At 36.3% G+C, this 15,088-nt stretch overlaps 1 protein-coding gene and 1 long non-coding RNA gene across 2 annotated transcripts; both read right to left on the bottom strand.

Moving 5' to 3' along the window:
- Positions 1-5,143: 5,143 nt before the first annotated feature.
- LOC145109357 (uncharacterized) lies at positions 5,144-6,239 on the bottom strand. Its single transcript, XR_013708966.1, has 2 exons — positions 5,588-6,239; positions 5,144-5,517 (listed from the first exon to the last, which is right to left on the bottom strand). It is a non-coding gene; the product is annotated as an uncharacterized LOC145109357 (long non-coding RNA).
- A 7,662-nt stretch (positions 6,240-13,901) lies between these two features.
- Positions 13,902-14,375, bottom strand: LOC145107012 (uncharacterized). The gene has a single exon (XM_079043905.1). The coding sequence runs from the start codon at positions 14,373-14,375 to the stop codon at positions 13,902-13,904; it is 474 nt and encodes a 157-aa protein (XP_078900031.1).
- Between the last annotated feature and the right edge of the window lie 713 nt (positions 14,376-15,088).

Consider the following 15,088-nt stretch of genomic DNA (forward strand, 5'->3'; position numbering starts at 1 on the left):
GAGTCTCCTGGAGGGAGAGCGTTATTAGTATGGTTACAGCCACATCACATTTTTGACCTTAATTAAATGAATTGGTTTTAAGGTAGTCAGTACTTCAGTAGTCACTTTAAAATACTACTGTATACTTTCATTTTCCCATTACATTCAGATTGTGATATTCTCACATAAAAGGTAATGCAAACTATTTTCCAGCAAAGATAGTCTTAAACTTGGGAAAACTTACATCATTACAATCGACAAACAGAACAGTCGGTCTTAGTACATTCAGTAGAAAGGGGCCTATAATGCTAACTTTATGATTCCTTAGTTTATACATCAGGGATATATATTAATCGGGTCCGACAGGTAGTAGGATGTGTGCTTTCCGCTTCATTTCCTGTTCCTTGTTTGGTTGTGAGCTTAGAGTAGATTCACCCAGTTTACTATCTAATCGACCTTAGCTATATATATATATATATATATATATATATATATATATATATATTACGTATACACCAAGTAATCATAAGGAGTGCCATATATGGGTCAGGTCATAGTATACAAATTCAGTAAACCGTTTTCTAGTATAAAAACATATTTTTCAGATAGATCATGAGTAAACTAAACTAGAAACTTACCAGTAAAGGGTTTAATCCATTTTATTAAACCAGTAAAACTTAAAGGACCTTAAGTGGTTAATTTTATAATACATTAGTTTATACATCAGGGTTATATATAATTAATATCCGATAGGTAGTTGGATGTGTGATTTCCGCCTTACTTCCTGTTCCTTGTTTGGTTGTGGGCTTAGGGAAGATTCACACAACTAACTATCCGTTCGACATTAGATTATATATAGCTAGTATAAACTAAGTGATTATAGAAGGAACTATTGTGGTTACCATTTTTACTAAAGGAAATAAGGGTTTTTCTTAAAGAATGTTTTCATCAAATATAAAGGAACTATTACAGTTAACTCCGTGAGTACCAAAAGAATACACCGGGGTTATATACAGTAAAGATCTAACAAACAATGGGATGTGTGACTTCCGCCTCATTTCCTGTTCATTGTTTGGTTGTGAGCTTAGGGCAGATTCACACAATTGATTATTTGTTTGATCTGGAATCTATATAACTTGTATCCATTTAGCACTCATAGAAGGGATTGTAGAGTCATTTTTACTTATCTTTCATCATATCGGAAGATATAGGATCTTCTGGAGGAACAAGCGAACTTTTCTTAAAAGAACTTACAACTTACTTTACATCACTAAAATACTTATGAACTCACCAACTTAAATGTTGATCTACTCTTTCAAAATAACTTGTATTATCAGGAAACTAGTAGACAAGTACGCGCGCTGGGATTCAGAAGATGAAGTATAGTAGCTTCATGTCTTGTTTTGTTATTTACTTTTGGATTCAATCTTTTGTGAATCACTACTTGTAAACACTTTAATATTAATACAATGGTCGTTTGTTACTATGATTACTATGATACGTGTGTTGTGATACTAAACATGACGTTCTCCGCCCGCGAACGTTTCCACTGTTCCGGTTTGGTGTGTGACAAATAAAAATGTATCATCAATAAAATAAGGGAGAAAAAGAAGAAAAATAGAAAGCCTTACAATTGCACTCATGAATAAAGAAACTTGATTTTCTTAGAAACCACATGGACCATTTATGAAGATTCCCCTAAAAAACTAAATCAAATGATGAATTGACATTTTACACCTAATAACGCCACATGATTAATATCCATATTAAGCCGACAGATTTTATCCGAACCAAATTAGTAAGACCGGTCATATTTAATGGTTTTTCTTTATTCCCATTAATGAAATAAATTTAAAGATTTAAAAGATGCACAAGAAATAAAAAGAGATGTATGTGTCAAATAATTGTCAAATCACAACAATGACAAATATGGTAAATACACTTTACTTTTGTATGATGATTTCTTTTTGAGTTCATCAACTTTTTGTGCCAAATAGTTCATCCTTTCATCTGTTAAAATTATCATATCTGTAAGTGTCGATTGAGAGGTTAACATTTATAGTTTATGAAATCGCAACACCCAAGACCCATCTCTTATTTTCCTGGTATTGCAAAGTCTCCACATAATGTTAAAGTAATAAACATGGATTTTCTAAAATTCTAATAAAATAAACAAGCTATTATAAGAAATTCAGTACAACTTAGCTTGTAAACAAACATAGCTTTTTTTTTCCAATTAAGACATGAGGTTAACATTTATAGTTAATGCAATCGCAACACCCAAGACCCATCTCTTATTTTCCTGGTATTGCAAAGTCTCCACATAATGTTGAAGTAATAAACATGGATTTTCTAAAATTCTGATCAAATAAACATGCTATTATAAGAAATTCAGTACAACTTAGCTTGTAAACAAACATAACTTTTTTTCCAATTAAGACACCATACTTCCAAATACACTGCGATGACGGTCTCAAATACATTGCGATGATGATCTCTTCCATACCACCTTATTCTTACTACTTCAGTCTGCATCTATAGACAAATGGTAAAATGTTCATTTTATTATCCAGTAATCTATTAGATTTTAAAAATGGTTATTTTATTATTCAGTAATCTATATGATTTTCTCACATCCGAATTAGTTATCGTATGGAATTGTGAAGGTCATGTGCTTTTCTCCATATGTGTATGCCAAGAATCTGTATGGATAAAATATCACATGAAGTCGATATAAATTGAATTTCATACCTAATTCAAAACTACGCAAAAATCAAAATAAGCAAGAAACTTCACCAATTTTTAGTCACCAAATATTTGGAAAGGTCAATGTTGATTTTGCCAAACAAATCATATTCACCAAATATTTGGAAAGGTCAATGTTGATTTTGCCTCATGTAACAACATTTATATCAAATAAAAAAATTGGAGTCTCCTAAACGAAACAATTTCAACACCCAATCTCTCACTCCTGCTAAGACTTGTCTCATGAATCGTTGCTGCCCTAAAATTACGTCCACATTGATCACGTAATTTCTTTGTTGAACAGAATGTTATAATTTTAGACGTCGTTCTACATATCTCAATAATGTCTTCTCCATTGGAGGAACTACTTCAACATACTACAACATCACACAACATTTATCCTCATATTTCACTTATTTGTGAAGAATGCTTTAAGAAAAATTACAAACCTCTGTAATAGACTTGTTTGCAGCAAGTTTGTCGGTATCACTAATGTTAAATTGAACAGTATTGATAGGATCATCACTAACTATTTTTCTTACTTCTTTAGGCTAAGAGGCAGTATACATGAGAGTTTGCATGCAAGGAGGTATCTTATCCTTATTTGAGATTCAAAACCCACATACAACAGCAAGAAATCGAGTCTCCCAATAAGCAAATACCAATATTAGATGAGGTTCTAATTTGCTTCCAAATTAACCTGAAAAGTAAACGAAATTAAAGGTCATTTTCTTATTCAATACAAAGCTTTTAAACCAAAGCATGAAGGTTTAGATATAAGGATTGTCACATCCATCTGAACAAAGGAGAAAAATTAGTAAAAAACACTATGTTTAAGAAGTTGAAATGAGAGAACACAAGAATCTCTTTGAAATCAAACTACATCTATCATAATAAATAAAAATATTCTCTAACAAAATACAATTTGAATAATTTAAGATGAAAATAAACCCATTATGCCTTTTAACTACATAGACAAATCGAATGTAATGAGGGTTATAATCGAATATAACCAAATCAACAGAAATCATAAGAAAAAGGGTTTTTGGAAGATTAACTGGAATCAAGCTTAAGAGGTGAACGTGACTTACTTCGAGTTATGAAGTTTGAAGAAGACTTCTATTTCTTTAGACACGGGTTTGTCACGTGATATGGTAATATGTAGGTGATTTTAAGCGAATTGTTGATGATTTCGACCACCACATCCTCTTCTACCACCACCGTCTCTTCCAACTACACTTCTTCAGCCGATGAATCCTCCTTCTCCTCCCCCCCCCTCTACCGCTGACATCTCCACAACCACCACTGAAACCACCGCTTCCACCCCATCCTACATTCAAAGGTTAAAAAATTCGTTTAATACAATTATCACACCAATAAAGAAAAAAAATGATTTTTGTCATTATAAGGAGAAGCATACCTCCTCGGATTAGAGATCTCATTTTTGTAATCAAGAACAGGATTACAAGTATTGCTGCTTGCTAGAGTTTTTGTGAGAAGTGGTTAGGGCAAAATATAGTAATAGTGACAGGAACACCTACAAAGATGTGAGAACCGAAGGTGTATTGGGATGAGAGAGACGGAGGCGAAGGAGATGCTTTCGTTGGAGATCTATATGAAATACATAGGGAGTATGCATTAGGGATATATGCAGCTGGAAGCCCTAGCCAATGGATTTCAAATTTGGAGAAGATTACACGTGTTTTCTGATCAAATGGAATTTACAAAGGAAATTAAAAAATCTCTGATTATTTGGGATATCATTTACTCCCTATTTGAAATGGAATCATCAAAAATCGCCCATAATTTGGAAGAGAATTAATGCCATAAAAGTGTAACGGGGCAGAAGGTTAAAATGGTAATCTCACTTTGTAAGTTTGGGCAGGAAAAAAACATAAGGAGACGCCTAACACATGACACGTGGTATATATATATATATATATATATATATATATATATATATATATATATATATATATATATATGAGAAATTAAATTGGTTCCTACTTTTTATGCCTACAAATGTTTCTATCCAATAAAATTATGACAAGTGTCATCATTTCATATTTTTTTTAACTAACTCATTAATATTATATTAGAAATATATGAAATACAATTAAATTGAATGATGATTTGTCATAATTTTAGTGGGTAGGAATAATTGTAGGCATAAAAGATAGGAGATATATATATATATATATATATATATATATATATATATATATATATATATATATAACAAATTCATGACAAATGGAAATGGATTATAATTGTTAAGAAATGATTTGTAAAAGTTTTAAAAATACATATATACAAATGAAAAACACCAATAATACCTATTTAATTAAATCAAATACACACTTATTACACATGTATTGAAACAAATACATACACAAATACATCTATTTAAATAAATAAATACAAATAAATAAATAAATACCAATAAATAAATAAATGAATAAAAACATCCAATTTCCAGTTATATTTTGAACAATCCCACAATTTTCAGATTATAGAAATTGTGACTCAAATGAACAACTCAAATGAACACTCAAAGTAAACGTGCTCTCTCTTAATATCCAGTTATACTTTGAACAATCCCACAATTTTCAGATTATACAAAGTGACACTCAGATGAACAACACAAATGAACACTCAAAGTAAACGTGCTCTCTCTTCTTCTTCCTTGTTTCCAGCACATCAAGTTGAAAAGAAACAGGTTACGTGCACAATTCTTCAGCTGAAAACAACACTCAATCAAAGCAACTGTACCACCTCTTCCTACCTCCGTTTCTTTCAAAACAAATCAAGCAATAACAGTTAGAGGCTGCTGGAACAAAAAGAAAAAGAAAAAAAAAATTACCTGAGTTCTTTTTCTTTCCTCCCTTGGTTCAGTCGAAAACCAGATGTGCTTCTCCCACCCTCTCTCACTGCTTTGGTATTGATCGGAGCAACAACCCCACCCCGATGCTTTCATTTCTTTTTCCTTATCTGTCCAGCCAAGCACCGAAGGAACCTCCTTCCTCAATCGCTGCTTCTTCACGCCCTCATCTCTTCGGAACCCATCGACCCTCGCTGCTGCTCCATTCTCTTTCTTCCCTTCGGCTCGTCGAATCCCGGAGACGCACCCTCCCCCGCTTCAATCGAATCCTCCCCGTCTCCGATCAGACGAGGACAGGAATCGGAGATGCTTCTCCCCCCACTCCTTGCGATAGATCGACAAACGGACCAGAAGAAAGACCTGCCTTCGTCTCTTCTCCCTCTTCGCGATCAGTTAAGGCTTCCAGATTAGCCGATGCGAACCTTCGCTCTCCTCTCTTCCCCGGTCGAGCCAAGCACCGACGATGTACCTCCGATTCACCACTCCTCGCTGCCTCCCTCTCATCCGTGTTCTCTGTGTCGGCTGCTTTCAATGGTATCCGTCCACTTCTATTGCCCGATGAATGAAACACGGGAATTAAAAACCCTAGATTAATTAAGTTTGGAAGTTAAACATAATCAGTCCCTCTATGGGATTTTTCCTTACACAAAAGCCCTAAATCATTTTAGTTTTTCCAAAATGAACACATTAAGCCCTCTGTTGAACCTTTTTATTCGAAACCAGTCCCAATCAACAAATATTGGGCCCATTTATTCAAAAAGTCCCCTCCTTTGATTATTTTTAACAAATAGATCCAAATCTTTAAACATGGAGTAAAAATAACCATTTCAGCCCCTCTCTTGAATTATTTTAACCAAAACAGTCCTAGGTTGGTTAAAATAAATTACCAAACAACCCCCAATAGTTCACACAACAAATACTACATGATAAAAATATATGATTTTTATATGACATTGTATATTATAACAAGCACGTTATAAAATTTTGTAGTATTTCAAGGATTCAAACTATTAGTATGCATGTTTATTTATATGTTTAAGTACACCACATTTATACATGTACATATGTTCGTTAATTTAAAACATTCATTCTTATAAAAGCGAGTACATTACACTTTTACATATATGTCAAACATACTCGGCTTTTATAAACCTTATACAACGATATTCATTATGTCTAGTGACTTACCCACAAGTAAGTTAGGGCTGAGAGTTATTCACAAACAAAGTTTTTAGTTAAGGGCTTTTTAGTGAGACACTACGTTATTCATTAGCTGAGTTTAAATACTTAGCCTACCCACACTACTGTAACCGTTAATCTTCGGAGAGAGATACATATGTATAGATCTATACGGGATTGACATCCCCACTTGCGGTTGCTAGCTACAACCCTCGACCGATCAATCGTAGCGGGTGATACGTGTCTACAATCTTTACTACAACGTCTAATGAAGAGTTGTAGGGGGTACATTCAGTCACATAGCTCGGTTATAGGACTCACTAAAAACGTTAACTAGAATATCTCTCTCACTAACAACCATGAGCTTGGTTGCTTTCAAAACTACTTTTAAGTATGGAAGTACTTATGTAACATAATAGTTTGGTTTTCAAGAATATTCAAAGGTTTATTACAAACACAGTTTAAAGTATGGATTTACTTATACAAAAGATACGTTTTGACTTTCAAGGATATATTACAGACAGTTTAAAGTATGGGTTTATTTATACATAAATACATTTTGGGCTTTTAAAGACTCATTGCAAAAACTATTTTAACTATTGTTATACATACAAAGATAATATTTTTTTGTGAATTATTAAAAGTATTACTGTGTTGACCAACCTTGTGTTGACTCTTAAAACTGCATGTATTCTCAGGAAATCTTTAAACAGACAATTCAAGACGGATTGGATTACAGGTGACCTAGTTTACTTGCTGTTGTATCATATACCTATCAGTTATGGCAATTCATGTATTATTATTATTTGCAAAAACCTTGTATTCAAACATCGATATGGAATATAAATGCTACTTTGTTTATTGTTGTGCTTGTGCTATATATTCAATTTACCTGTGATCCATGAACTTAGTCGCACAGCCCGACGTGTTCCGCCGCTTCGGCCGGGGGTGTGACATTGTGGTCTCACATGCTTCACATAGAAGTTAAATAACTTTATGTTTCTTGAAACGTTTGAAATTTGAATCTTCTGAATCTTCTCAAAACACCAAAATTGGAAGGCTATCGGAGTTATTGGGAAATCAAACTGACATTCCATCTTATTTACAATTTAGAAGGAAGTCATAGGTTAAAGCCAAAACAAAGTTGAATTTTTATTATTTCTTCCTCCATCCTTTCAAGAGTCCAAGGAGGAAAGTGTTGATACAAAAAGTGACCCTCTTTAGCTAAAGGAACCGCAACCTAATAAGAAGTGATATCGCAACTCTGTTTTGTCTACCACAATTGAAAATGCTACCGTAATTGAAGCTTGCCTACCGAAGTTAAAGAAGATGTCTTGTGAACTGGTGGTTGTCGAGGCCAACAAAATATATACCCTAAATATTACACACTAAAATAGTGTATAGTGGTAAAGGGATCGTATCCACGGAGATTGGCTCAATTTAAATCTCTATGTAAATCACTTGTTCAAGTACTTGTAAAACAAAAGTAAAAGTAAAATGGGGGGTTTAGTTCTTTTTGATTGTTTGACAAAATTAAAACTAGCTAGAATGTAAATATGACAAGTAAACAAGTAAAAGATTTGATTAAATTCAGTGAAGTGAAATTGGTTGATTTTGGGTACACCACATGGATGACATGGTTGACTTATCATTAGACTAAATAGAACAACACTTGTGAATTAATTTAACTTGGCTATAGCAATCCATAAGCACAAATTACCTCAACCCTTCATTGTTATTAAAATGGCTAGAGGAGCTCTTAACACATTTCCTTAATTAAAGTCACAAAATCAATGAAGCATATAATCTTGTGAAAATCAATTAGCTTTAAGTTCTAATAGTTACCAAGTCCAAAAGATAATCAAATGCTTACATTATCATTATGGAGGAAACATTTCCATGGTCTAAATGAAATGAAAACAAACATATAAACCATTTGTTGCTTACTAATTTGAGGGTCCATTACTTAACCAAGAAATTAGTCAACAAAAATAATTATTCATTCATCTAAGCTCATGATCAAAGATAAATAAACACAACAAGATGTTTAACTAGAAAACATTTCCATAAACTTCAAACACAATATAATAATAAGTCTTCAAAGCAACTAATCATCCATGGGTTAAACCCTAATCAACCAAATGAAAGTTTAGCCAAGCATGGCCAAAGTAAAAGAAATGCAATATAGTTTAGTGATACCAAACATTGTTCTAGTTGCAAGATGGAAAGAAAATAACACCAATCTTCAATTCTTCAACTTCTTCTCCAATGTTCTTGAGAGCCAAAAGAGTGGTTTTCTCCAAGAAGTGATTTTTTTTTAAAATGCCCCAAAACTCCAGCAAATAAGGCTCATTTCCGGATTCAAAAAGTTGCACAAAAGCTACCCACCAACTTTCCACAAGTAGAGTCAACAAGTCAAAACTCGGGATCAATTCAGCACAATTCACGCGGACCGCGTATGGGTCCACGCGGACCATGTGGGTCTCGCTGATTGTGGGACTTGGGCCATTTAAAGTACAATCTAGCCCAATCTTCTCATTCACACTTCAGCCCACATGCATAACTCTTGAGATCCCAATTGTGCCATTCCAAAGCCTCCAATAATTGGTCCAATGCTCCTTCAATCTTCCATAGCTCGAGTCTGTGTCGCCTCATCATCATTCTCGCTCAAAAATTAAGTCCAACTTGATTTCTTGTTTATGCTAACACCAAGCTCAATCGCACCACTTCAAGTCCACAAGCAAACCGCAAGCCTCCAAAGGTCCCACACTCCTTCCATATCTCCAATAACAATTAGTCTTCGAAAAATCATGCAAATAAGCTCAAAAGACTGGAAAGCACCCGACAAAGGAGAAAAATAATAAAAAAAGAAAATATGCATGAAGATTAATTAAAATGAGATGGTTTTAACTAAAAATAAACTATGAAAAGAAGTAATAAAAACGAAACTATCAAATCACCCTAAGCTTGAACCTTACCTGTCCTCAAGTAAGACAAGACTAAAATGAACTTGGGATGAACTATCCTAAAAAGAGAAAAATAATGAACACCTTACGTAGAAATTCACGACACGCCCTTAGAATAAAAACATATAATCCATTTTTAGAGTAAGAATCGCTTTAAGGGACGAGCCTTTGTTACCTTTCTAGCAAGGGAAACATGTTGATCAAGATGCAAAACGAGCATGCATACTTCACTAGTATGGTTTATGTGACATTGTTTCGTGGTCCGATCTAGCCCACTAGCCATAAGAAAGTGTCCCTCGGTTAGAATGTTCCTCACTCCTCACAACTTCAACCCTACGTCAAGAAATAAAACCTAGAAAAAAGATAACTCGGGCAAAAAATGGCAAGAAACGAGCTATGTACAAAAGTTGGCAAACTATAATCATCTAGAAGAGTAAGTGCTTCCACCAAAATATGATCCATGTAGAGCAAAGAGTCGAGCACGTGATGTGTGAAGGGCGCCATCGTAGTTGCCAACAAAAATGATAATCTAACTGGGAAAACATCAAACTAGAAACTAATTACATGAGCTAGAATCCGAAAAACTAAACATTTACAAAAGCAAACAAATAGATACAACTCCGTGCCCCCCCCCCCCCCCCTTTTTTTTTGGACAACAAAACCCCAACGACATGTTACAAAAACAAATACAAATACTTAAGACACAAAGAGGAAAACACTAAAAATATATAACTACACTCGCATTTTATGATTGCAATAATATCCGACTTTTCAAAACCATATTTTTTTTACTAGACTTCTAAAGACTATAACCCACAAACATAAGGTTCAAATTCCACGAAATATCAAAAATTTGACTTCTCCAAACAAATTGGTTACATATGAAAATTCAAGTGCACAAACTAAATACTAGACTTTATTGAATTTTTATTTTATTTTATTTTATTTTTTTTAGGCTCACTTTTTTGGTTTACCGCAGGAGTTTTACAAGTATAGCCTGAAAGTAAAAATACAAAACTATATACAAGTATAAGTAGAATCTAAGTCTAACCCAAACAAGATGCCAAACGAGCACAACTACACTAAGGCTAATTCGAGATCAAGTGGGAAAAATGTGTCTAAATCATAAAGTAATGAGATATGATATGAATTGTAGCAGTTAGACACTAAAGACCTCAAAATAGCATAATCTAGTTTTTATTCCTTTCTTTGGGGTTTGATTGTGGCTTGTGAGAAAAATGTAAGTGAGGGACTAGTCGGCTCGAGGCTAAGTTGTCCCCCTACTTATGCCACACTTGACATGAGTCGATTCATATGCATAACTACTTGCACTCTCTCCCCATGTATATATAAGAGAAGAAGCAACAACTGAAAGTCCCTAAGAGCGATTCTTATTTGTTATGTGAGTTTCCAAAAGAATTGTATTTAAGGTGCGTCGTGTCTTTCAAGTAAAGATGTTCGGAGATAAGAATAAAGAGGTAACAAAAATGCATGAATGTTTATGTCCTAAACTAAATGCCATGCAGAAATAAAAAGTGAAAAAGAAGAAAATAAAATCTTTTTGGAATTTAAAAAAATATGAATGCAAATTAAGGCTAAAATGCTATGCAACCTAAATTAAAATGCATGAGAAATCAAAAAGAAAAAGAGAATACCCCACCCCAAGCAGCATTGTCCTCAATGCTTGGGGCGAGGCGAAAGTACCTAGACCGGGGGATCGGGAGGAGGATATGGGTATTGGGGGTAGGGGTAAGGGTAAGGTGGAGGTGGATAAGGGTGGGTGGGTGGTGGGTATGGATAGGGAGGGGGAAGTGGGACGTTTTGGAAATGGTTTTGGGATTGGTGCCACCCCCACATATGGTGCATCTGCTGGGACATGATTTGGTTGGAGACGCAAAGAGTCTCGAACCGTTCGGCAAAATTGGGGGGAAGCGGGTAATATCTGGGAGGTGCTTGGGGCTGGACGTGCTGTGGACCATGGGTGGGCTCATCGCCGGGCTCGTCATCCACATACATATCGTCATCATCTTGATCCTGGAGCGCATCCTCATTGACTGACTGAGTGATGGTCCTCACAAGTCTCCACTGAGTGCGATCGTGGAAGGTGAAGTTGGTGACTCGAGGGTCGGGAAAAATGGGATATCCGACCCCTTGAGGACAATACTGTTGGGTTTTAGTATACTACAACATCCTATGGTGCACATACAACCCTAAATACCTTGGATCTATGTTTTCTCTATTATACATGCAAATATGAAGTTTCCAAGATATTACCCTATACTAGCATACAAATATCATATACTTGGGTAATAAAATAGATAGAATACATACCTTTTTTTGATGTAACTTATCTTCATGAAGCTTGAGTGCCTAGTGCCCCAAGTGTGACACCTCAAATGGTTCACACAACACCATGAACACTTGGAATAACCTTGAGAATAAGGATACTTTGGTTCTCTCTAGTGAAATCGGCCTTGCCCTTTTATGTACACACACTAGTGCCCATTTCACCAACCAAGGACATCTTTATATAGTGTGGAGATTAGGGTTAAACCCTAATACCCATGACCTTTCATTTCATATGATCCATGGGTTAAACACTCTATGGACTATCCATGAAAGCTTAGCCCAACCTAAATGAACTTGGCCCATCACACACATATATCTTAGAGTCCATATTTAATTAGTTCCTTTTGATCACTCAATTAATTATAAATTAATTCTTGATCAATACTAATTAAATAATATGATTATATATTAATATATTAGAACTTATAATATATTAATATAAATCACTAGTATCCTTTTTCCTCATCTTGTCTATCCAATTGTCCCGATGCCATGCAACCCAAATGGACCATGCCGGGTCGGGTCAAGTCTTACCAATTATAGTTATGGACTTAGACATTAATCCAACAAATACCATGTGAAACTGCTCCTGTTCCTACGACGGATGTGATGCATGTTTGTGAGAACATGCTCATCCAAAAGAGTTTTATTGTCAACCGGTTGGTATTCGTCTGTGAGCTCGATGTCAAGACCGCGGGCTAAAAGGGTGACAAATCCACCAATGCAAATATCACCGGACGCTTTGGTTCTCATGAGTGCGCATTTATGGAAAAAGAACGAAGCAAAGTCCGGGATTGGTGGGTTTTCACGTCGTGTCATGCACCAAAGGAAGAAAAGCTCGTTTTTTGTGACCTGACCGGCTTCTTTTCGGGCAAAGACAGTGCACACCAAGATGCGATGGGCAATACGGAGGCACGGGTGAATGATGGAGGTTGCTTTATCCCGACCGGCACATGAAAAGATACCCCCGGTGATCTCCGTCCAAAAGGTCTCATGGTTGAACTCGGCAGGTAAGATGTGGAAAACCGTGGATGTGTTCGAAGAAGGTAAGCCCAAGATGTCGTTTATTGTTGCAAAATCAATATACATTCGGTCCCCCAGAAGTTGGAATGCGGCTTTTTTCTTGTCGCTATCATACCCGCAATCGGCAAGAAACTCTCTAGTAGGGAGCTCGTAAGTGTGCGCCATGGCGGTGGTCTCGCGAAATTCCGACCGGTGGTTTGACGGGAAACCGAGTTTTAGTGGTGGAGATGGAGGTGCTCTAATGGAGGTTAAGGGGAAGGAAGAAGAAGTGGGAAGGAGGAAGGGCCGGCTAGAGACTTATGAGGGTTAAGTTGCGGTCAAACCTGGTCAAGACGCGGTCAACGAAAGTCAACATCTCACGCGGACGGGCTTGCGAGTACACGCTGTCCGCGTGAATAAACCTGGAACTATTCTGCTTTGCATTATTTACACGCGGTCGAATTTAGAGATGGTACGCGAACCGTTTTAATAACCCACGCGGACGGACACTTTAGGGGACCACACGCGAACCATTTGTTTATTAACGCGGACAGGCCCTCGAGTACATGCGGTCCGCGTGAATACTGTTGCAATCTTTCTCAATTTTTGCTCTTGACCAAAACGAAAACCGAGCCTTGAAATCCGACACTCTCTTAATGCAAGAAAGAAGAAGAAGAAGTGTGAAGTGCAAAAAGGATCTATGTACGACTTTTATTCGGAACTAGAAAACGATGAAAACTTTAAGTTTCCAAAAATGGCCTTCTTTAACGTCTTTGGCGAGACGTCGTTCCCTTTCGATTTCAGTATACCGGGGCATCCAATTGGATGACATCTAAGACATTTGTGTTAAAACCTTCATAGAAAGGTTTCAAACGATGTCCATTGACTTTAAAGATTTGCCCTGTTTCTTCACTCTGGATCTCAACCGCTCCGTGCTCAAAGACTTTTAGCACAACAAATGGACCCATCCATCTTGACCTCAACTTTCCGGGGAATAATTTCAATCTCGAGTGGTAAAGCAAAACTCTATGTCCCGGCTCAAAATGCTTGCGGGTAATGGACTTGTCATGGAAAAGCTTCGTTTTCTCCTTGTAAATTCTTGAGTTCTCATAGGAGTCATTTCTTAACTCCTCCAACTTTTGAAGTTGAAGCTTCCTATGCCTTCCCGCCTCATCGATGTTTAAGTTGCATTGCTTGACCGCCCAAAATGGACGGTGTTCCAATTCCACGGGAATATGACATGGTTTTCCAAAAACCAACCTAAATGGAGACATTCCTATCGGGGTCTTATACGCGGTCCGATAGGCCCACAAGACATCATCAATCCTTGAACTCCAATCTTTTCTTGAAGGATTCATGGTTTTTCTCAAGAATACTCTTCACCTCGCGATTCGAAACCTCTGCTTGACCATTCGTTTGAGGGTGGTAGGAGGTAGAGACACGATGGGTCACGTTGTACTTTTTTAGCAAGGACTCCATCATCTTGTTGCAGAAATGCGTCCCTCGATCACTAATCAAAACCCTAGGCACACCAAATCTCACAAAGACATTAGATTTTAAAAAGTTAATAACTGTTTTGGCATCATCCGATCTTGTGGCTTTGGCCTCAACCCACTTAGAAACATAGTCAACCGCGAGCAAGATGTAAACGTTGCCAAACGAAACGGGAAATGGGCCCATGAAATCAATCCCCCATACGTCAAAAATTTCACAAACAAGGATTGGATTTTGTGGCATTTGGTTCTTTTGCGAAATGTTTCCCGTCCTTTGGCACCGTTCACAACTTTTACAAAACATATAGCAATCGCGTGACATGGTTGGCCAAAATAGTCCACATTCAAGGACCTTTCTCAGGGTCCGGCTAGGTCCGAAGTGTCCCCCACAAGCAAATTTATGAAAGAATTGTAAAATGGATTATTGGCCTTGTTGGGGCACACATCGCCTAATGATTTGATCGGGACAATGTTTCCACAAATAAGGTTCATCC

The sequence above is a fragment of the Lactuca virosa genome, chromosome 4 (assembly GCF_052849685.1).
Source record: "Lactuca virosa cultivar CGN04683 chromosome 4, Lactuca_virosa_CGN04683_v6, whole genome shotgun sequence".
In the NCBI taxonomy this organism is placed as follows: Eukaryota; Viridiplantae; Streptophyta; class Magnoliopsida; order Asterales; family Asteraceae; genus Lactuca; species Lactuca virosa.

Coding starts and splice junctions, on each gene's coding strand:
- LOC145107012 (XM_079043905.1), bottom strand. CDS start 14,375: ATGTCTCCATTTAGGTTGGTTTTTGGAAAACCATGTCATATTCCCGTG.